General features: G+C 38.2%; 1 protein-coding gene across 1 annotated transcript in view; it reads right to left on the bottom strand.

Annotated features, from left to right (window-relative positions):
• Positions 1–24001: 24001 nt before the first annotated feature.
• ND-49 (NADH dehydrogenase (ubiquinone) 49 kDa subunit) overlaps positions 24002–25777 on the bottom strand; it is a 131251-nt gene continuing 129475 nt past the window's right edge. Inside the window, exon 12 of the mRNA XM_090381795.1 lies at positions 24002–24208. Coding sequence (XP_090237921.1) covers positions 24171–24208 — 38 coding nt within the window. The 3' untranslated portion in view covers positions 24002–24170. The remainder of the gene's footprint in view (positions 24209–25777) is intronic.

Genomic DNA, 25777 nt, shown 5'->3' with positions numbered 1-25777 from the left:
CTTAGCCATAATTATGAGAGCTTCCTTGGACTCAGGGGAGGTACCCATAGACAGGATATGTGCAAATGTGACTCCAATTCACAAAGGAGGATCAAAGACTGACACAAGTAATTATAGACCTGTGAGTTTAACCTCTGTTCCAGGAAAATTAATGGAGGCACTGGTTAAAGAAGCACTGTAGAACCATCTAGACAAGACTTCATTATAGCTGAAACACGGCATGGGTTTGTTAAGGGAAAGTCTTGACTGACCAATTTGATTGGATACTATGATGCAGTCACAAAAGAACTGGATGCAGGGAATAACTTTGATATTATAAATTTGGATCTTAGAAAGGCTTTTGATACTGTTGCACATGGAAGACTGCTGCACAAATTGGAGCAGTGTGGCATTGGAGGCAAATTGCTGCTTTGGATAAAGGAGTGGTTGAGGAGGAGAAGACAGAGAGTGGTAATCAATGGACACTACTCATCGTGGACTAATGTTATTAGTGGAGTCCCTCAGGGTTCAGGGTTTGGTTCATTATTGTTTTCTGTATTTATAAATGATATTGATGATGGTATATCAAGCTTAATGTCCAAGTTTGCAGACGATACAAAGGTTGGCAGGGTTGTTAAGGACACTAATGACGCTGTGCTGCTGCAACAGGATCTGGAAAGGTTGAGCAGATGGGCTGAGAGGTGGCAAATGAAGTTTAACATTGGCAGATGTAAAGTACTACATATGGGAAACAGCAACCCCCAGAGCAACGTATCAGCTCTGTGATACTACCCTGACAGTGGTAGAGAATGAAATGGACCTGGGGGTAATTGTGCAGGCAGATATGAATTTCTCTGAGCAGTGTAGATGGGCTGCAAGAGTAGCTCATAGTGTCTTATCAATGATATACAGGAATTTTTCTAGCAGGGATAAGGAGGTGATTATTCCCTTGTATAAGGCAATGGTCAGGCCACACCTTGAGTACTGTATACAGGTCTGGAGGCCTCATTTCAAGAAGGATGTAGAGCTGCTGGAACGAGTACAGAGAAGGGCAACAAGGTTAGTGAATGGAACAAAGGGTTTCTCTTACGAAGGAAGGTTTAAGTTTTGCAAATTACAGTGTCTGGAGACTAGGCACCAGCGAGGTGATCTGATAGAGGTATATAAAGCCTTGAATGGTTTGAACATGCTCAATGCTGATGGGATTCTCCCTCTTGCTCAGAATAATCACCTGAGAGGGCATAAGTTCAAATTGAGGAAGGACTGATGTAGGATAGATGTCCGGAAGTTTGCCTTTAGCCAGCGGGTGGTTGGTTGGTGGAACAGACTTCCATCCCTTGTTGTGGAAGTTGATAGCCTAAATAAATTTAAGGCTCAGCTGGACAGGTATTTCGAACGAACGGAGGGATGAAGTGGAAGGTTATTTTATTTATTTATTTTTTTGCTGATGCTGCATAAGCTTGCTTTCTTGCATCATATGCCTCTACTAATGCTAAAGCTAAAAATCCAGTTAGCAGCTTTGAACACGTATGGCTCCCACTAGCCTCGTTACCAGATTATAACAAGCACATAAAGCAATTTACATTGGAGAGGGTAAACAAGCAGAATTTGGATATGAACCACAAAAAATCTGAACGGCAGAGATTCGATTGTACTCCATGAAATACAGCATGGTGTGAAATTTCAGCTTGTGCTATCAGACTAAATTTTCTCAATCCTAGGGCAAAAATTCGCTGTTATGTACATCTCGTTGATGAAAAATCTCTTTCATTCTTCCAAGACACGAATATCATTTTTTTTTTTTTTTTTTTTTTTTTTTCAGCACACACTTGATTTTCAAAAAGCTGAAGAACAGACATTTCTAAGCAGGAGGGTTTTTGGGCCCAAACAGAAAGCTTTATGAAAAAAAGCAAGGGCTTTCCAAAAATACAGGGGATTTCTGTAAAATCTACACTGCAATAAAAACTAAATTCCATTGGCAAAATACAGTTTATTAGCATTAGTAGAGGCATATGATGCAAGAAAACAAGCTTATACAGCATCAGCCAAAAATAAGAAAAAACCATCCCACTTCACTGATCAATTCGTCCGAAATGTTTGTCTAGTTCTGACTTGAATTTATTTAAGCTATCAACTTCCACAACAAAAGAGATAAGTTTGTTCCAGCAATCAATTACCCGCTGTCTAAAGGAAATTTTCAGCACATCTATTCTGTAACTGTCTTTCGTCGGTCTGAATCTATAACCCTCAGGGGGTATAGATTCAAACTGAGGAAAAACAGTTGAATCTGAGCAAGAGGAAGAATCCCATCAACATTAAGCCTGCTCAATCCATTCAAGGCCTTATACACTTCAATCAGATCGCCCAGCTGGTGCCTAGTCTCCAAAAGCTGCAATTTGCAGAACTTAAGCTTTCCTTCATAAGAACACACCTTTGTTCCCTTCATCAACCTTGTTGCCCTTCTCTGCACTTGATCCAGCAACTCTACATCCTTCCTCAAATGATGCTTCCAGATCTGTTCGCAGTACTCAAGGTGTGGCCTAACCATTGCCTTATACAAGGGGATAATCACCTCCTCATCCCTGCTCGCAAGATTCCTGTATATCATTGACAAGACCCCATGACCTATCTGACTGCATCACTTTTATTTCTCAAAGAGACCATACCAGGTCTCTTTCATTCACCAGTATAAGTTCAAATTAACACCACCCAGTTGGTACATTTCTCCACGGTTACTGCTATCCATATGCAGTACTTTGCATTTGTCAATGTTAAACTTCAGTTGCCACTTCTCAGCCAATCTGCCCAGCTTTTCCATATCCTGTTGCAGCAGCATACTCTCATTACCAACCCTGCCAACTTTTGTATAATCTGCAAACTTTGACGTTAAACTTCATATAGCTTCATCAACGTTAGTCCACATACAGCAGTATCCATTGATAAACATTGTCTTCTCCCACTCAACCATCTTTTTATCCATTGTAGCAACTTGCCTTCAATGCCATACTACTCCAATTCGTATATTAGTCTTTCATTTGCAACAGTATCAAAAAGATTTTCTGAAATCCGCATATACGACATCAAAATTATTTTTTGTATCCAATTCCTTTGTGACCACATCGTAGTATCCAATCAAATTGGTTATAAAAGACTTTCTCTTAACAAACCCATGCTGTGTCTGAATTATTACTGCTGTCTTGTCTAGATGATCCTGCAATGCTTCTTTAACCAGTGACTCCATTATTTTTCCTGGAACAGAAGTCAAACTAACAGGTTTGTAATTACTTGTGTCACCCCATTTGTTAACTGGAGAAACATTCGACATTTCCAGTCTGCGGGAACTTCCCTTGAGTCCAAGGATGCTCTCAAAATTATGGCTAAGGGTTTGCTTAGTTCCTTTGCCGCCGCCTTTAATAACTGGACAGATCCCATCTACCCGAGGTGCCTCTCTTACGATTAACTTCAACAATTTCTCCTCTACTTTGCTCTCAGTTATTACAAAATCATTTACCTCCCTCTCAGAGTTTGATAAACATCTGGTCCTCTCCTCCTTGAATAACTCCTCACGTGTGAATGTATATGCAAAATACCCATTTAGTTCGGCAGCTATCTGAGAATGATCATCTACAGTCAAACCATTGATATCAAGTGGACCAATCTAGTTCATTCCCTTCCTTTTAGATTTTATATAAATAAAGAAGTCTTTGCTGTTTTTTTTTTTTTTTGCATCTTTACCAAATATTTCTCATTATCTTCCTTCGCTTGCTTAACGTCCTTTGTGACTTGATTACAGACTAGCTTGTATTTACCATAGGCTTATGTGTCGCCTGACAATTTATGTGCATCCCATGCATTTTTCTTCTCTGCCATGAGTCTCATTAATTTATCTGACATCCATTTGGGTCTAAATCTGGGACAGCATTTTTTAGTTGGAACAAAAACCCTAGTCGCCTCCAAAATTATTTCCTTCTTCCCATTTAGAATTTGCTGTTGGTAACATCATCAGTTAGTCCCACTGTCTCAGACCACTGTAGTCGCCTTTGCGAAAGCAAAACCCTTCCCTTTACCCCCAATGGTAGTTACATTTTTATGTACCTCCCACGTCAGTAAACTGTGATCACTTTTGTGGATTTATTTTATGATTGTTTTCTACAGCAGCATGTTAGAGAGGTAATAAGAAGGAGTAACAGTCTTGACTGATTATCAGCAGTGATCACAGTGTGCTTACATGTTTCATGATTCTCAGCAGTTCATGTAAATACATGATCTGACTACATGAACTTGTGGGTTGATCACTCGCACACTAGCAAAGCTTTTGTGGATTTATTGGATGACTGTTTTCTACAGCAGCATGTTAGAGAGGCAACAAGAGGGAGTAACAGTCTTGATCTGATTATCAGCAGTGTTTGTTCATGCATTAAGAATTTACAGAAAAATAAACCATTAAGTGGCAGTCAGATCATGTAAATACACGATCCCATGTATTTACATGTTTCATGACTCCCGGCAGTTCCTGAACTCCCCAGCAACTTGATTTCCGGGCTCCTGCTCATTCCAATAAAAGCAGTGCAAGAATCATTTCCACCTCTGCCTGCGGCTACTGTTAATATATTAGTCTGTAAATCCCCCAAAGCTAGCAGATTTCTGACCCACTTAACATTGCCTTCATAACATCAGCAAATATTCTTGCACCCTTTCTATTTAAGTGTATTCCAATCCTGAAGAAGTAATCTCTCCTGTTAACTCGCAGAGACCACGCTAAGAAAATTTCTACCCCATGAGCCTTGCATAATCTCTCCAGGGCCCAACTGATTGACAAGGCTCTCGTTACATACTCCCTCTTATCACGTCTGGGCAGGATTGGAGACACTTTAAAATTTAACCTTAACTCGCGACTTTTTTTTCAACATTGACCTGTACTTGCTAAGTAAATCCGCAGATCTCTTACTTCCTAAGGTTATTACTGTCAACATGTATGATATCACAACTTGTGACCTTAAAAGATGATATCTGTTCTACACCATCAATTTTTGCCCATGGCAGGCATACCCTGGTCCTATTCCACCTATCCTTTTTGCACAATATCTTTTCCATTTTCCTGACAATTGAGTCACCGACAATAACTAGCTCCTGTGGTACCAGCACATTCTTCCCTGAAGATTACCGCTGTGTTGCCTGGTGCAGAAGTGTGAGCTCTGGCATTGAGTTGGGCACCTGAGAGCTTGATGGGCCCTCATTTTAATTCCTTCGAGGACATATACCCGACTCTTCAAGCTCTCATTGATGCCCATCAGGACGCTGAGTTGGTGCCTAATTTCTTTACATTCTCTGTACCTAGCACACACACACACACACACACACACACACACACAAAGACAACCTCCATGGCTAGATCATGTCCTGTTCGAGAGAGATCCACAAACGTGTCACATTTTGCATATTTTTTTAGACTGTGATGCATTCAAGAATCGTCCCCTTCGGTTCTCTCCCGAACCACAACACTTTCGCTACTTTGCAGTTCTAGTCTGGGGCATGATTTCCGTTTAAATACAATTTAATTGACAAAATTTAAAAGGATTTATAAATTTAAATGATGAACTGCCAGTACTATACTAAGCTAACATATTGCTACTAGTGCTACGTATTACGCTATATAGTTACACGGTTATACCTTACGCTATCAAGTTCGAGATAGACTTTGTTACTCAGTATCGATACTACAACACTGGCGGCAAGTTTCGAATGGTACAAGTTTTACCGATACTAAGTAATAACCTACAAAATTTCTCTAAGTTCAAAATAAACTAAGTATCATAACTAGGAATATAAATCTACATCTAGAAAATAAATTAATATGCCAATTAAGTCAATAAAATTGTAAGAATTTTAGAAAAACCTCTCTATTAGCTGGGCCTTAAAAACTTCACCCGCACGAAGCTAATCTCGTTCCCAAAAAAGTGCAACAGTATCTTTCTTGCAGCAATAAAAATCAGTTGATGTTTAATGGAATATCCAAATGTTATAAGCTTTTTTTCTATCAAACAGACATTATATCAAAATACAGCCATACGATTATTTACAAATTTGATGAGCTTGAAGTGCTAGTCAAGACATCAAAGGCAGATATTGTTGGGATATCAGACGTGGTATCACACAGATATAAGCAGTGCAGAATTGGAATTTGGGGAATGCAATGTGTACAGGAGGGATAGATAGGGCAGGAAGAGCTATGCTGTTAGTTAAGAAATACGCAAAATCTATTCAATTGATGTTGGTGGACAATGCAGTGCTGAGTCTGTTTGGTGTGAAATAAGCACTGGTATAGGAAAAATGATTAGGTGTGTGTCATATGCCTAATGAATCTGATGAGTATAATGAGCAATTGTGCAGAGAAATAAGAGTGGGCCATCATATGCCTCTACTAATGCTAAATCAGAATGTCTTATAATGGGGAATTTTAACTTTCCAGATATTGACTGGAATTTGTTGGTTGGTCACTTGCACACTAGCAAGACTTGTGGATTTATTGGATGACTGTTTTCTACAGCAACATGTTGAAGAGGTAACCAAATGGAGTAATACTCTTGATCTGATTATCAGCAGTAATTATTCATGCATTAAGAATTTGCAGATAAAGGAAACACTGGGTGACAGTGATCACAATGTACTGTTGTGGGAATTACTTAAAGATGTATCTACCATCAAAGCTAAAGGGAAGAGCTTTTGCTTTCGTAAAGGTAACTACAATGATCTCAGACAGCTTTTAAATCCTGTACAGTGGTACCAACTGATGATGTTACCAACACTGAATTCTAAATGGGAAGCCTTCAGGAACTTAATTTTAGAGGCTACTAGGCTTTTCATTTCAACTAAGAAATACTGTTCAAGGTTTAGGCCTAAATGGATATCAGATGAATTAATGAGGCTCGTGGCAGAGAAGAATGTATGGGATGCACATATAACGTATTAGGTGACACAGAAGCCTATATGTATAAACTAGTCTGTAATCAAGCCACAAAGGAGGTTAGGCAGGTTATGAGAAATCTTTGGCCAAGGATGCAAAGAAACACAGCAAAGAGTTCTTTACTTATGTAAACACTAGAAGGAAAGGGATGAAACAGATTGCACCACTGAAAATAGATGGGTTGACTATTGATGATCACGCTCAGGTAGTTGACAAACTAAATGAGTATTTCGCATCTATATTCACACATGAGGAGAGTGTCAGAAGTTTATCAAACACTAAGAAGGGGCTAAATGATTTTGTAATAACTGAGAGCAAAGTGGAGGAGAAATTGTTGAAGTTAAACATAAGCAAGGCACCTGGGGTGGACGGGATCTATCCAGTTATATTAAAGGAGACAGCAAAGGAAGTAAGCAAACCGTTCGCCATAATTATGAGTGCTTCTTTTAACTCAGGGGAGGTCCCCATGAATTGGAGTTGTGCAAATGTATCACCAATTCACAAAGGGAGTTCAAAAGGTGACAAAAGTAACTACAGATCTGTTAGTTTAACATGTGTTCCGAGGAAAATAATGGAATCACTGGTTAAAGACGCATTGCAGGATTATCCAGACAAGAGTGCAGTAATAGTTAAGACACAGAATGGGTTTGTTAAAGGGAGGTCTTCTCTGACCAATTTGATTGAATATTATGTGGTCACAAAGGAACTGAATGCCAAAAATAATTTTGATATCATATACTGGGATTTCAGGAAAGCTTTGATACTGTTGCACATGGAAGACTGCTGTACAAATTGGAGAGGTATGGCATTAAGGTTAAGTTGCTACAATGGATAAAGGGATGATTGAGTGGGAGATGACAGAGAGTGGTAATCAATGGACACTGCTCTTCGTGGACAAATACTGTTAGTGGAGTTCAGCAGGGTTCGGTGTTGGGCCCATTATTGTTTTCTATATTTATCAATGATATTGATAAAGGTATATCAGGTTTAATGTCCAAGTCTGCAGATGATACAAAGGTTGGCAGGGTTGTTAACGACAGTATGCTACTCCTACTGAATCTAGATAAGCAGGAAAAATGGGCTGAGAAGTGGCAACTGAAGTTTAACATTGACAAATGCCAAGTACTGTCTATGGGTAGCGATAACCGAAGAGAAACATACCAACTCTGTGGTACTACACTCAGGGAAGTGGAAAAGACCTGGGATAACTGTGCAGTCAAATATGAAGTTCGCTGAGCAGTGCAGACGGGATGCCAAGGCAGGTCATGGAGCCTTGTCAATGATATATAGGAATTTTGCTAGCAGTAACAGGGAGGTAATTATTTCGTTATACAAGGCAATGGTCAAGGCCACACCTAGAGTACTGTGTACAGGTCTAGAGGCCTCATTTTAGGAAGTTTTTTTTTTTTTTTTTTGTAGTTGTTGGCGCATCGGCTTCTGCGGCCGTAATGCACCTCCCAAGGTTTTTGCAGTACTTTGATCCAAGCCCAAGGCAGGATTCGAACCCGCGACCTTTGGGTTGCCAGGATTTTAGGAAGCATGTAGAGTTGCTATAACAATTACAAAGAAGAGCAACAAGATTGGTGAGTGGAACAAATTGTTGCTCTTACCAAGAAAGGCTTAAGTTCTGCACATTGCAGCATCTGGAGTAGAGACTTGCGAGGTGTATAAGGCCTTGAATGGGTTGAGCAAGCTGAATGCTGATGGGGTTCTTCCTCTTGCTCAGACTAATAACCTGATGGGGCACAGTTTCAAATTGAGAAAAAATAGTTGTAGAAAGATCTGCAGAAATTTGCCTTTAGCCTATGGGTAGTTGGAGGAACAGGCTTCCATTTATTGTGGAAGCTAATAGCCTAAATAAATTTAAAGCTGAGCTGTACAGGTATTTGGAACGAATGGAGGGTTGAAATGAGAGCTTTTTTTTTTTCTTTTTGGCTGATTCTGCATAAGCTTGCTTTCTTGCATCGTATACCTCTACTAATGCTAATAGAAAAAAGCTTATTAATAAACATTTGGATATTCCATTAAACATCAATTGATTTTGATTGCTACAAGAATGCAGTTTTTTCTTCTTCAACAATCAGTTTCTTGCTGTCTCAATATCAGGAATCATTTTGTTAACACTGCTGCTGCACGATCAGCTCAACTCATAGGAAGATGCATATAAACATTTGGCACATATGACAGCATCATCACCATAAAATGCAAAATCTATTATTGCATCTCTTTTTATGCATATATTGCTTTTTTTTTCAGATTTTACAATATATGAAAAATCTTGCAAATAGTTCTGAAATTAATTTTATGTCATATTTCTTTGGTATCTTACCAAAAGACACTGTTAATTAGCTTCTTGCTACACAAGTACTTTGAAGTTATTGCATATAACAGAGAACAATGCTATTTTTGCATGTTTCTATTTTCCAATGTAGACTACAACACACCTGATGGCCAATTCATTAATGAAAAGAAGCAGAAACTTGTAAAATTTAAAAAAAATTCCAATAATTATTTTTTTGTCAAAAAAAAAAACTGAGTTTTTGCAAAAAAGAAGTAGAAATGCTGTTACCAACTATATTATAACAGTGAGATGGGACAGTCAAATCAAATCAAGTAAAAAGGACTGATTCTCTGTTATAAATCCAAGGAGTTGACAGCTGTGAGCATAACATTTTTCAAAAGAATGAGGCTCAACTGCATACAGTGAATGCTGTGCTGGATGGATGGTATCAGTGAGCAATTTTATAAATTTATTTCTTGGATGTTTCAGGTATGAATGGTCCTGCTATTCTATTTATAAGATTTTCTTAAGGTAGCTGAAACTATCCACAATCAGTTCAAAAACGAAAAGTAAGAAATTTTAGCAGCCGTGAACAGAATCATTGAAGAAGCTCTGATTAGTGTAACTGAACATTTCCAAAGATAACTACAAAATGTTTAAGACGATAATGATGCTGTGTATACTTGGGAGGCTTTGGTTGTGTAACCAAGCCATTCCTTGTTACCTGTTTAACATGTTTGCTTCCACCTATATTTGTGAGAGAGCATTCAATGTGCTGTAATTTTCATACTATTTGAAATGACATTCCAAAATCTTCAACAACATGAAAATTCATAATGGTTAAAAAGTAAAAAAGTCTGGAATTCATAGCTAAAAATGAACACTAACTTTTGGGTTCAACTGTACATCAGAACAGAGTTCAAAATTTTATCAAAAGTATTCCATATACATAAACCAGCCTCAACACGATCAAAAAACAAATAAAAATATTGTACCAAGCTATAAACACAAAACAGAAGCACCATTGCTAATAGCTCAGCGTGTTTACAGAATCGAACAGTTAATTTTGTGTGCATTTACTTTCACACCAATCATATATTGAACACTTCAGAATGACTGCCAATATGTATTACACTACAGACTTCAGTGCTTGAATGCATATTTGCAAATTGGCACATCACTTGTAGTGCTGTTGATGCTTATATGCTTCAGCAAACATGTTAATACTATACTACAGATTGGTTCCGTGTTTTCAAAAGTTTACTGTTTCAGAATTAAAAAGTAAATGAAAAAAAATTCCTGAAGGATTCCATGAACAGTTAGCATTAGCAAAGGCATATGATCCATGAAAGCAAGCTTATACAGCATCAGCGGAAAAAGAAAATTTTCTCATTTCATCCATCCACGTGCTCCAAATATGTCTAGTTCTGCCTCAAATCTATTCAAGCTATCAACTTCTGCAACAATATGGAAGTTTGTTCCAGCAATCAACCACCCACTGTCAAAAGGCAAACTTCTGAACATCTATCCTGCAACTGTCTTTCCTCAATTGGAATTACGCAATTATTCGGAGCAATAGGGAGAATCCCATCAGCATTGAGCATGCTCAAATCATTCAAGGCCTTACACCTCAATCAGATCACTTTGCAGGTGCCTAGTCTTCAGACACTGTAATTTGCAAAACTTAAGCCTTTCTTTGTAAGAGCAACCCTTTGTTCAATTCACTAATCTTACTGCCCTTCTCGGTACTCGTTCCAGCAGCTCTACATCCTTCTTAAAATGAATCCTCCTTATCCCTGCTAGAAAAATTCCTGTATATCATTGACAATAAACCATGAGCTACTCTTGCAGACCATCTGCAATACTCAGAAAACTTCATATCTGACTGCACAATTACCCCCAGGTACTTTTCATTCTCTACCACCGTTAGTGCAGAAGCATACAATTGATATGTTACTCTGGAGTTACTGCTTCCCATATGCAGTACTTTATATTTGTCAACGTTAGACTTCAGTTGCTACCTCTCAGCCCATCTGCTCAACTTTTCTAGATCCTGTTGCAGTACAGTATTGTCAGTGTTATTACCAACCCTGCCAACCTTCGTATCATCTGCAAATTTATACATTAAGCCTGATATACCATCATCAATATCATAAATAAATACAGAAAACAGCATTGGACCCAACACTGAACACATTAATCCACAAAGAGCAGTGTCCACTGATTACCACTCTGTCTTCTCCCACTCAACCATCCCTTTAGTCATAGCAGCAATTTGCTTCCAATGCCACACCACTCCAATTCGTGCAGCAGTCTTACATATGCAACAGTATCAAAGGCCTTTCTAAGGTTCAAATATATGATATCAAAATTATTCCTTGCATCCAGTTCCTTTGAACTGGATGCAAGTTCCAGTTCCAGTTCCAAGGACTAATAGATTAACAGTAGCCACTGGCAGAGGTGAAAGTGATTCTTGCACTGCTTCTATTGGAATGAGCCGCAGCCTGGAAAATAAGATGCAGGATATTTCAGAGACTGCTGGGAATCATTGGGGTACAAGTAAACACATGGGTTGTGTTAGGGTAGCTAAGAAAAAGAACAGGTGCATGTATACTTGTGTGTACACCAATGCTAGGAGTTTAGTAAATAAATTTGATGAATTTGAGGTATTGCTCAAAACATCAAAGGCAGATATTGTGGGGATTTCAGAGACGTGGTGTCACACAGATATAAGAAATGCAGAACTGGAATTTGGGGAGTACAATGTGTACAGAAAGGATAGACAGGATAGGAAGGGAGGAGGGGTTATGCTATTAATTAAGAAACACATAAAATCCAAGGAAGTGAAGCCAGTCGACATCGCTGGACAGTGCAGTGTCGAGTCAGTTTGGTGTGACATAAGCATTGGGAGATCAAAATTGAGAGTAGGAGTGTGCTATAGGCCTAATGACTCTGATGAGTATAATAAGAAACTGTTCGGAGAAATAGAGTGGGCCAGTAAATCAGAGAGTCTTATAATGGGGGATTTTAATTTCCCAGATATTGACTGGAATTTGGGGGCTGGTCACTCACACAGTAGCAAGGCTTTTGTGGATTTATTGGATGATTGTTTTCTACATCAGCATGTTCGGGAGGCAACTAGAGGGAGTAATACTCTTGATTGATTATCAGTAGTGATTCTTCATGCATTAAGAATCTGCAGATAAATGAACCACTTGGTGGCAGTGATCACAGTGTGCTGAAGTGGGAGTTACTCAAAGAGGTAACTACCATTAGGGGTAAAGGGAAGGGGTATTGCTTTCGTAAAGGCGACTACAATGGACTGAGACAGTATTTAAATACTATACAGTGGGATCAACTGATGATATTGCCAACAGCAAATTCAAAATGGGAAGCATTCAAAGAACTTATCGTGGAAGCTACTAGGCTTTACATACCAACTAAGAAATATTGTTCAAGGTTTAGGCCTAAATGGTTGTCAGATGAACTAATGAGGCATATGGCAGAGAAGAAAAATGCATGGGATACATACAAATTAACACGTGACACGGATGCCTATGATAGATACAAGTTGATCTGTAACCAAGTTACAAAGGAGGTTAGGCAGGCGAAGGCAGATTACGAGAGATCCTTGGCAAGGGATGCGAAGAAAAACAGCAAAGAGTTCTTTACTTATGTAAACTCTAGAAGGAAGGGGATGAATCAGATTGGTCCACTTGAGATCGATGGGTCAACTGTTGATGACCCTGCTCGGGTAGCTAACAAACTAAATGAATATTTTGCATCGACATTCACACATGAGGAGTTATTCAGCGAGGGGAATGCCAGAGGTGTATTCAACTCTAGCAGTAAGCTAGAGAATCTTGTAATAACTGAGAGCAAAGTGGAGGAGAAATTGTTGAAGATAAACACAAGAAAGGCACCTGGGGTGGATGGGATCTATCCAGTTATATTAAAGGAGGCAGCAAAGGAGGTAAGCAAACCCTTAGCCATAATTATGAGAGCTTCCTTGGACTCAGGGGAGGTACCCACAGACTGCAGATGTGCAAATGTGACCCCAATTCACAAAGGGGGATCAAAGGCTGACACAAGTAATTATAGACCTGTGAGTTTAACTTCTGTTCCCGGAAAATTAATGGAGGCACTGGTGAAAGAAGCACTGCAGGATCATCTAGACAAGACTTCAGTTATAGCTAGGACACAGCATGGTTTTGTTAAGGGGAAGTCTTGCCTGACCAATTTGATTGGATACTATGATGCAGTCACAAAAGAACTGGATGCTGGGAATAACTTTGATATTATATACTTGGATCTTAGAAAGGCTTTTGATACTGTTGCACATGGAAGACTGCTGCACAAATTGGAGCAGTGTGGCATTGGAGGCAAGTTGCTGCTATGGATAAAGGGGTGGTTGAGGGGGAGAAGACAGAGAGTGGTAATCAATGACACTGGACACGCATCGTGACTAATGTTATTAGTGGAGTCCCTCAGGGTTCAGTATTGGGGCCTTTATTGTTTTCTGTATTTATAAATGATATTGATGATGGTATATCAGGCTTAATGTCCAAGTTTGCAGACGATACGAAGGTTGGCAGGGTTGTCAAGGACACTACTGACACTATGCTGCTGCAACAGGATTTGGAAAGGTTGAGCAGATGGGCTTCGAGGTGGCAAATGAAGTTTAACATTGACAAATGTAAAGTACTACATATGGGAAACAGCAACCCCAGAGCAACGTATCAACTCTGTGGTACTACACTGACAGTGGTAGAGAATGAAAGGGACCTGGGGGTGGTGGTGCAGGCAGATATGAAGTTCTCTGAGCAGTGCAGACGAGCTGCAAGAGTAGCTCATGGTGTATTGTCAATGATATATAGGAATTTTTCTAGCAGGGATAAGGAGGTGATTATTCCTTGTATAAGGCAATGGTCAGGCCACACCTAGAGTACTGTATACAGGCCTGGAGGCCTCATTTCAGGAAGGATGTAGAGCTGCTGGAACGAGTACAGAGAAGGGCAACTAGATTGGTGAATGGGACAAAGGGGTTCTCTTACGAAGAAAGGCTTAAGTTTTGCAAATTACAGTGTCTGGAAACTAGGCACCAGCGGGGTGATCTGATAGAGGTGTACAAAGCCTTGAATGGTTTGAGCATGCTCAATGCTGATGGGATTCTCCTCTAGCTCAGAAAAATCACCTGAGAGGGCATAAATTCAAATTGAGGAAAGACAGATGTAGGATAGATGTGCGGAAATTTGCCTTTAGCCAGCGGGTGGTTGGTGGGTGGAACAGACTTCCATCCCTTGTCGTGGAAGTTGACAGCCTAAATAAGTTTAAGGCTCAGCTGGACAGGTATTTCGAACGAACAGAGGGGTGAAGTGGAAGTGGTTATTTTATTTATTTATGTTACTTTTTTTTTTTTTTTTTTTTTGGTTGATGCTGCATAAGCTTGCTTTCTTGCATCAAATGCCTCTACTAATGCTAATGCTAATGCTAATGCTAATGCTTTGTGATCACAAAGTATCCAATCAAATTGGCAAGAGAAGACGTCTCATTAACAATCCGTGCTGTGTGCGAGCTATAACTGAAGTCTTGTCTAGATGATCCTGCACTGCTTCTTTAACCAATGCCTCATTAATTTCCCGGAACAGAAGTTAAACTAACAGATCTGTAATTACTTGTGTCGCCCTTTGATCCTCCTTTGTGTATTGGGGTCACATTTGCACATCTCCAGTCCATGGGAACCTCCACTGAGTCCAAGGAAGCTCTCATAATTATAGATAAGGGTTTGCTTACTTCCTTTGCTGCCTCCTTTAATATAAATCGAAAAATCCCATCCACCACAGGTGCCTTTCTTATCTTTATCTTCAACAATTTCTCGTACACTTTGCTCTCAGCTATTACAAAATTATCTAGCTCACTGCCAAGGTCTAATACGCCTCTAGCATTCCTCTCCCTGAATAACTCCTCATGTGTGAATGTAGATGCAAAATACTCATTTAGTTTGTTAGCTACCTGAGCAGACTCATCAACAGTTGAACCATCAATAGCAAGTTAACCAATATGATTCATTCCCTTGCTTCTAGAGTTTATGTAAGTAAAGAACTCTTTGCTGTTTTTCTTTGAATCCTTTGCTAAAGATTTCTCGTAACCTGCCTTTGCCTGCCTAACTTCCTTTGTGACTTGGTTACAGACCAGCTTATATATTCTGGTTTACCTGTTAATTTATATGTATCCCATGTATTTTTCTTCTCTGCAACATGTCTCATTAGTTCATCTGACATCCATTTAAGCTTAAAGCTTGAACAATATTTCTTAGTTGGTATGAAAAGCCTGTTGGCTTCCAGGATTAATTCTTCGAACTTCCATTTTGAATTTACTGTTGGTAACATCATCAGTTGGTCCTACCTTGTAGAATTTAACTGTCTCAGACCACCACATTCACCTTTACGAAAGCAAAAACAATTCTCTTTACCCCTGATGGTAGTTACGTCTGAGTAAATCCCACTTCCGCACACTGTGATCACTGCCACCTTGTAGTTCCTTTACCTGCAGATTCTTAATGCATGAAAAATCATTACTAATAATCAGATCAAGGGTATTACTCCCTCTAGTTGCCTTCCAAACATGTTGCTGTAGAAAACAATCATTCAATAAATTCACAAAAGCCTTGCTAGTTTGTGAGTGGCCAACCCACAAATTCCCGTCAATATCTGGGAAATTAAAATCCTCCATTATAAACACATATACTGGCCCACTATTTCTCTGTACAGTTGTTTATTATACTCATGAGATTCATTAGGCCTATAACACACTCCTACTTTCAATTTTGATCTCCCAATGCTTATGTCACACCAAACTGACTCAACACTGCTCTGTCCACTTATGTTTAGGGTTGAATTATTATTAGGGTTGAATTTGAAAGTGTCTGCAATTCTGCCCAGACACGATAGGAGGGAGTATATGATGAGAGCCTTGTCGATCAATTCGCCCCTGGAAAGACTGTGCAAGGCTCAAGGGGTAGAATTTTTTTCAGCCTGGACTGTACTTGTTAACAGGAGAGATTGCTTCTACAGGGATGGGATACACTTAAATAGAAAGGGTGCAAGAATATTTGCTGATGCTATCGAGGCAGTGTTAGGTGGGTCGGAAAACTGCTAGCTTGGGGGGAGACAAAGACCAATAGATTGACAGTAGCCACTGGCAGAGGTGAAAGAGATTCTTGCACTGCTTCTATTAGAATGAGCAGAAGCCTGAAAAACAAGATGCATGGTATTTCAGAGACTGCTGGGAGCCATTGCGGTACAAGTAAACACATGGGTTGTGTTAGGGTAGCTAAGAATAGAAACAGGTGCAGGTATACTTGTGTGTACACCAATGCTAGGAGTTTAGTAAATAAATTTGATGAATTTGAGGTATTGCTCAAACATCAAAGGCAGATATTGTTGGGATATCAGAGACGTTGTGTCACACAGATATAGGATGCAGAACTGCAATTTGGGGAGTACAACGTCTACAGAAAGGATAGACAGGATAGGAAGGGGGGAGGGGTTATGCTATTAGTTAAGAAACACATAAAAACCAAGGAAGTGAAGCCAGTCGACATCGCTGGACAGTGCAGTGTTGAGTCAGTTTGGTGTGGCATAAGCATTGGGAGATCAAAATTGAGAGTAGGAGTGTGCTATAGGCCTAATGACTCTGATGAGTATAATAAGGAACTGTACAGGGAAATAGAGTGGGCCAGTAAATCAGAGAGTCTTATAATGGGAGATTTTAATTTCCAGATATTGACTGGAATTTGGGGCTGGTTACTCACGCACTAGCAGGGCTTTTGTGGATTTATTGGATGATTGTTTTCTACATCAGCATGTTCGGGAGGCAACTAGAGGGAGTAATACTCTTGATTTGATTATCAGCAGTGATTCTTCTTGCATTAAGAATCTGCAGATAAATGAACCACTAGGTGGCAGTGATCACGTGCTGAAGTGGGATTTACTCAAAGAGGTAACTACCATTAGGGGTAAAGGGAAGGGTTATTGCTTCCGTAAAGGCGACTACGATGGACTGAGACAGTATTTAAATTCTATACAGTGGGACCAACTGATGATGTTACCAACAGCAAATTCAAAATGGAAGCATTCAAAGAACTTATCTTGGAAGCTACTAGGCTTTACATACCAACTAAGAAATATTTTTCAAGGTTTAGGCTAAAATGGATGTCAGATGAACTAATGAGGCATATGGCAGAGAAGAAAAATGCATGGGATACTTACAAATTAACACATGACACAGAAGCCTATGATAGATACAAGTTGATATGCAACCAAGTTACAAAGCAGGTTAGGCAGGCGAAGGCAGATTACAAGAAATCCTTGGCAAGGGATGCAAACAAAAACAGCAAAGAGTTCTTTACTTATGTAAACTCTAGAAGGAAGGGGATGAATCAGATTGGTCCACTTGATATTGATGGGTCAACTGTTGATGATCCTGCTCAGGTAGCTAACAAACTAAATGAATATTTTGCATCGACATTCACACATGAGGAGTTATTCAGCAAGGGGAATGCCAGAGGCGTATTCAACTCTAGCAGAAAGCTACAGAATCTTGAAATAGCTGGAGTAAAGTGGAGGAGAAACTGTTGAAGATAAACACAAGAAAGGCACCCGGGGTGGATGGGATCTATCCAGTTATATTAAAGGAGGCAGCAAAGGAAGTAAGCAAACCCTTAGCCATAATTATGGGAGCTTCCTTGGAATCAGGGGAGGTACCCATAGACTGGAAATGTGCAAATGGGACCCCAATTCACAAAGGAGGATCAAAGGCTGACACAAGTAATTATAGACCTGTGAGCTTAACTTCTGTTCCAGGAAAAAAAATGGAGGCACTGGTTAAAAAAGCACTGCAGGATCATTTAGACAAGACTTCAGTTATAGCTCAGACACAGCATGGTTTTGTTAAGGGGAAGTCTTGCCTGACCAACTTGATTGGATACTATGATGCAGTCACAAAAGAACTGGATGCAGGGAATAACTTTGATATTATATACTTGGATCTTAGAAAGGCTTTTGATACTGTTGCACATGGAAGACTGCTACACAAATTGGAGCAGTGTGACACTGGAGGCAAATTGCTGCTATGGATAAAGGGGTGGTTGAGGGGGAGAAGACAGAGACTGGTAATCAATGGACACTGCTCATCGTGGACTAATGTTATTAGTGGAGTCCCTCAGGGCTCAGTGTTGGGTCCATTATTGTTTTCTGTATTTATAAATGATATTGATGATGGTATATCAAGCTTAATGTCCAAGTTTGCAGACGATACAAAGGTTGGCAGGGTTGTCAAGGAGACTACTGACACTATGCTGCTTCAACAGGATCTGGAAAGGTTGAGCAGATGGGCTGAGAGGTGGCAAATGAAGTTTAACATTGACAAATGTAAAGTACTACACATGGTAAACAGCAACCCCAGAGCAACGTATCAACTCTGTGGTACTACACTGACAGTGGTAGAGAATGAAAGGGACTTGGGGGTGGTTGTGCAGGCAGATATAAAGTTCTCTGAGCAGTGCAGATGGGCTGCAAGAGTAGCTCATGGAGTATTGTCAATGATATACAGGAATTTTTCCAGCAGGGATAAGGAGGTGATTATTCCCTTGTATAAGGCAATGGTCAGGCCACACCTAGAGTACTGTATACAGGTCTGGAGGCCTCATTTCAAGAAGGATGTAGAGCTGCTGGAACGAGTACAGAGAAGGGCAACAAGATTAGTGAATGGAACAAAGGGGTGCTCTTACGAAGAAAGGCTTAAGTTTTGCAAATTACAGTGTCTGGAGACTAGGCACCAGCGAGGTGATCTGATAGAGGTGTATAAAGCCTTGAATGGTTTAAGCATGCTCAATGCTGATGGGATTCTTCCTCTAGCTCAGAAAAATCACCTGAGAGGGCATAAATTCAAATTGAGGGAAGACAGATGTAGGATAGACGTGCGGAAATTTGCCTTTAGCCAGCGGGTGGTTGGTTGGTGGAACAGACTTCCATCCCTTGTAGTGGAGGTTGATAGCCTAAATAAGTTTAAGGCTCAGCTGGACAGGTATTTTGAACGAACAGAGGGGTGAAGTGGAAGTGGGTTTTTTTTTTTTTTTTTTTTTTTGGCTGATGCTGCATAAGCTTGCTTTCTTGCATCAAATGCCTCTACTAATGCTAATGCTAATGTTGACTGGCTGTACTTCCTTGGATTTTGTTTTTTGCCTAAATAGCATAACCCCGCTCTCTTCCTATCATTCCTGTACACATTGTACACCCCAATTTCCATTTCTGCATTCCTTATATCTGTGCGACAACATGTCTCTGATATCCCAACAATATCTGCCTTTGTTTTGTCCAACACCATCAAATTTATTTACCAAACTCCCAGCATTGGTATACATGCACCTGTTCATATTCTTAGCTACCTAACACAGCCCGTGTATTTACTTGTTCTGCAATGACTTCCAGCAGTCTCTGAAATCCCCTGCACCTTGTTTGCTCATTCCAACAGAAGCAGTGCAAGAATCAGTTTTACCTCTTCTAGTGGCTACTGTTAATCTATTAATCTGTGTATCCCCCAAGCTAGCAGTTTTCCAACCCACCTAACACTGCCTCGATAGCATCAGCAAATATTCTTGCACCCTTTCTATTTAAGTGTATCCCATCCCTGTAGAAGCAGTATCTACTTTCAACAAGCACAGACCAGGCTCTCCTCTTATACTCCCTCCTATCGTGTCTGGGCCAAATTGCAGACACTGTCAAATTCAATCCTAACTCACGGCTTTTTTCCAACATTGATCCGTACTTGTTAAGTAATTCTGCTGGTCTGCTACTCTAAACATCATTAGTGACAATGTGTATAACATCACCTTTTCTGTTCTACAATGTCAACTTTTGTCCCTGGCAGACATACCCTGGTCCCATTCTACCTATCCTTTTGCACAATATATTCAGTTTCCCTGACAATCGAGTCACTGAAGACAACTAGTTCCTATGGGACAAGCACATTCTGCCTTGGGGGTTACCACTGTGTTGCGTGATGTTCAAGTGCAAGGTCTGGCACTGATGTGGGCAATGGAGAGCTTGATGGGCCCCTCAATTTAAATTCTTCAAGGTTATCTACTCTATCCTTCAAGCTCTCATATAGGCCCATAACAATGCTGAGTTGGCACCTGATTTCCTCACACACCTTACATCATGCACACACAAAGACATTCTCCTCGGCAATATCATTGCTACTTTGGTTTTGCTGCTCTCATCTGAGTCACGATTTTGATTCAATTTCAATTAAAATTTCAATACAAAAATATAACACAACTTATATCCCAATGGAGTTATAACATCATTACAAGTAACCCCTGCTTAAAGCTGATAATTCCTTCCAGAAAAACAGTGCCCTAAGTGAATCAGCGTTAAGCGAGTGCCATATCCTGTAATGTAACAAATGTATTTGAGTCGCAGTCTATACCACTGCGACTCACAAATAAATGTTAGTGAAGATGCCAAATGTCGATCAAAATATTTAATATTAAAAATCTGTACATATGAAATATTCTCCTTTTCATACTTATAAAATTACGTGGTAACTACATTACGTATCAAAATTAAACTTAAAATGCCAATTAAAATTGTGAATCTATTAATTCGATGGCCCTGGGCTGTCGAGTTCAATTGTTGATTTTGGGTTGCACGTTGGCCCTTTTCCCAGTAAACTAAAAGGGGTTTTACTTTAAAATCCCCCACAGTGTTACCACTTAATAATAAAGTCAACCGAGCCTTCGCCACTTTGAAGCCTGGCATGTTTAGATTCTTTTTTGAAATTTTCGACTAATTGATCTGTACTTATGGCTTCTCCTTGAATTTTAAATCTATTACACCAGCTCTTACTAGCTTTAAATGGTTTCACATTTTTTTTTTTTTTTTTTAGGTGAGATTTCTTCGTATCATCATATAGGTTAATTGTTTTTTATTTAATAATATTTAACTTAATGGAATTGTGCGTTAGATATTATCTTCAATAAAATCATTTAGAAGTCTCTTCATTTCAATCATAATAGCCGTCTTAGCCATAACCAATTTAGTTGCTTGCAGCAGGAAAGTCTTTCCTACTGTTAAAATTAATCCTTTATTTTTTATAATTGTTCTTACAGTTGAATCTGCCAGTCCTAAATGATTGCACACATCCACTTTCGTTGAAAGGAATCGATTTGCTTCAAAACGTATAATTTCATTTTCAAATTCAGTCTTTCTTACCTTAGTAGGCTTTGTACTGCATCCAGACATTGTTGCTTTTTAATTCTTATCCGCCATTATTCATCTTCAAAAATGTAACTGCGTTCCATTAATTATTATACAATGTTCAAGTAAACTGTCTGTTACCTAACGCTGTACTGAGTGATGACTAGACTTCGGATAAATGCATATAACGCAAATATTGCAAGCAATATATACTTGATCATTTTTTAAAATGTTGATCTCAGAACTACGTAACAAACCACCGTACCGCAATTAAATTAGCGTGGAAGAAAATTTCACTGAGCATGGGAAAACTTTGCAAGTCTGTGTGGGAAGCTTTTTAATACTGTTTTGCTATTCATTTTCAAGCTAACAACTACAGATATGTTTTCATTAAACATACCAAAAAATTAATCTGTATGCTGGTAAAAAAGTGTTATAGTGAGTTGTGACAGCGTTAGAGTGAGATATTAGTTATAATATAAGAACAGAGTTATAGCGAATCAGCAGAGAGCAAACCGCACTATAACGAAGACTGCTGTATAACAGTTTGCATCTGATGAACAAATTCTTTGTTTTAAAAGGTGGATAACAATGCTGTTGTTGTTGTTGTTATTTGGTTTTTAGGAGCATTAGCAACTAAGGCCATATTGCTCCGGGATATGCGGTGGTCATTCCCTGAATGACCTTTCCGCATCCTCCGTATTTGGTGGTGACGGGCTCGAACCCCGGTCTAATCAAGAAGCGTGTGCTACGCACTGCTGCTCCTTCCCACCTGGCTACGGAGGCGCCGATAACAATGCATATTTGTGGAAAAATATATGTATAATAAATTGTAAATACAGTCGATTCCGGTTTTTTGGGACACATCAGGACTATTGTAGCAACTTACCCTTAATACCATTCAGCTCCAATTTGTACAGTAGCCTTCCTTGGGCAACAGTGTCAAAAGCTTTCCTGAAATCCAAGTACAGTCGATTCCGGTTATTTGGGACATATCGGGACTAGTGCATTTTGGCCCGATTAAGCGGCTGCCCCAATTATCTGAAGTTTCACGTAAATAGTTAAAAATACAATGTACCCCCTCTTTACAATTAGTTCAACTGTACAATCAAATCACATTACGACGAAGTAAATAATAAAGTACCATTCATTATACGATGTGCAGTAAGTGCCGGTCATTGTGATCACGTTTGTGAATTGAATTTTAATTCTATTAAACAGCAATTCTAATTAGCGAAAATAGGAGGAATATTACCCACAGGCTATAAAAGTAAAGATATATTAAGCACAAATTTACCCTTTATTACCTTACCAATTAAAAAATTAAATGATACGTGAAATTTGGAAGAATATACGTGATAATCGGAATAATTAATATGTACATACAAACCAGTTGACATTTCTGTTCGCTGACATTTGTGGGTGGGGGTTAAAATTTAAAGCAGTAAAAAGATAAGCAATCAATAACAAAAAACATGGCGCACACAAATTGCAATAACACAATACGCGAAAGTGGGAACGGAGTAACGAGTTACAAAGCTTTAAAAATAGGAATGAAGAGAAGATTCTGAAAATTATTTTTTTTTTATATGATTGAAGATTCCATGGAAGTATAAACACATTTTACCATAATAACCCACAGAATTCCGGCTGTCAGTATTATTGCAAATTCAATAAGAATTTGCAATAATACTGACATGTACTATCTGTTTATGATAGCTTGCACTAACAGAAAAGCCCAATAAACAGGTGACTGCTAATTGTTTTTATTGTTTTAGGTTGTAACCTCCAGAAATCCGACCAAACTATGTGGTGCGGTCAGAGACAATCGTAGGGTAATCTCCAGTGCTGCAGTCTTCTGCCCCGATTAAACAGCATTTTGTCCCAATTAAGCGAAGTAAACTCTGGCTATTTTCTCGACTGGGTTCTGGTTTTTAAGATTTGTCCCAAATAAACGGCTGCCCCGATTAACCGGTGGCCCAAATAACCAGAATCCACTGTATATTGGTATTAATTTACAAATATGTCTAAATATGCTTTTAATAATTAAATTAAATATCTTTAATTAAAAGTATAATTCTTAATACCTTATTAAATAATATGCCTTAAATACTTAATTAAATATGCCTTTATCCAAGCTTAGAATTTTATACTCAGAATTCAACCTTAAAATTCTAGACAACTTTTTAGTAATTCACAGGTTGACTTATACACTAGAATATATGGTATATTACTGTTCTTTAGAAAATCAAGGTTTACAAATGTATTTTAAGGCCAAAAAAAGTTGAAAAGCACTACATTACAGTATGATAAACCTGAATTATACTTGGAAAATACAAAATGTTTTATGTATCTGTTGTAGCACACATTTGTAACTGTGATTTAATAGTTAATTTGAATTTGAATGTCACTAATTCAGTAAAAATAAACTGCAGCATTTTAATTTAGAGTTGAGTGGGAGATAAGGTAGGCAGCATGGCTAAGAAGTCTAACCCAGCACAATTAAGATTATAATAATTATAAAGCATTCAAAGAAAATTTAATTTATTTCCTAAATTTACAAATATTTGTACAAGTATTTGTGGAACTCTCTTCTGGGAACTGAACCAGTTGACCAACCACACTAATAAATAAAATTCATAATTTTTTTTGATGAAAAATCCCAGATGGCTAGATTTATACATAGTTAGCGATCAATTTCACCAAATACTACATCCAAGGTTCCTAAAGTAAAATAAAGAAATACCTTGATTACATAAATGTTACAATGAATGAAAAAGAAAAAAAACTAACAATACATGAATCACAAAATGAACATGTGTTATTCTTTGTTGAATATATACTGGTCATTTGATCAGAATTAATGTGACCATTTAAGCAGATTTACATAATACAGGCATCTTACTCTAGTAACTGTCTACATTTACTACAATTAAATTCTTCAGCACTTTTACAAAGTAACCTTAACAGTGGACACATTGTGCAGGCAGTATGATGAATACTATTTTTGCTACAAACTTAAGTAAACACAGCATGTGCATAAATAAATATAATGAACACAGCTGACTAGGACTGGATATGTTTTATTTATATTAGCCATCTTTTCCATAAGAGGAATGACTTTATGTGTGTCAACTTCAGTACTGAATGGACCACAATAAAAAAGAGAAGTAGGAATTTTCAGAAAAGCAAAATTCTCAGTCTTATCTATGTGCATCCCTACTCTTAATGAAATGGTTATGAGATATGTCTATACAAATAAGGAAAGAAAAAAAAATAATAAAATAATCCCACACCAGTTTTTAAATATTCCACCTTGTCTGTCAAACTGTTTTTATTAAAAACCAATCAATTTTTGTTTTCCTATTTTTTCACTATTGGCATTCCAATTTCATCAAGTAGTCAAAATTTAAAGAAAAAGAAATAGAAAAAAATTATGCTCAGATAATCCACAAATATAAGCAACATAGAATATACCACAAAATATAGAAATTTTGAAATTTCACATGCATAACAATTTTAAAAACTATAAAATGGAAGAGACCTCACATTTGTATGATGTATTTTTTTTAAACATTTTCACATATGTGTTAAGTACCTTGTCTTCAACATGTGCTGTCCATCTGTGTGTAACAACTCAACTCTCAGTGGGCAAATTTTCATGAAATTTTATGCTTAAACCTTTTAGAAAGATTTATCAAAATATCCCAAATCGCATTACAATTGGACAAAGAAATTCAGCATTTTTTCCCATATGCATCACAATGGCTATCAATATACTGTAAATTGCAGCTGATATTATTATTAAGCATTTGCACAGAAAATAAATGAATTTTTGAGGTGCTTTTTTTGTTATCAGTTTACTAAGTATACAAATCATGAATTATTATTATATTTTAATAGTAAAAAAAGTTGAGTATTATGTTGTGATGCATGTGCAGTAAGCAGAATAAATTTCTTTTATATTGGTTAATTATATGGTAATTAATTGGTAACAAATAGTTATTTATTTTAATCTTCTATTAATCATATAAAAATAAAAAATTCAGTTAATTTAAGAAATATAAATGGAATGCAATGCATATGTCACCTAACTTTATTTTTTCGGTAAAATAACTGTTGTTTCATAGAAAAGAACATGTAAAATGACAGTATTTTTAAATATTCAAACTTTTTTATTAAAATATTTAATTATAAAGCGTATTATTTGGTCCTTGAGGTTGTCACAGACATTCTCTCAGATATGCCAGACAAGCTGTTCTTGCTACCTGGGAGTCTAAAATGCTGATGGAA

Source organism: Mastigoproctus giganteus, chromosome 9 (assembly GCF_048544385.1).
Source record: "Mastigoproctus giganteus isolate SK-2022 chromosome 9, ASM4854438v1, whole genome shotgun sequence".
NCBI classification, from domain to species: Eukaryota; Metazoa; Arthropoda; class Arachnida; order Uropygi; family Thelyphonidae; genus Mastigoproctus; species Mastigoproctus giganteus.
Note: the sequence above shows the minus strand (reverse complement) of the source record. Positions and strands in the feature narration are given on the sequence as shown.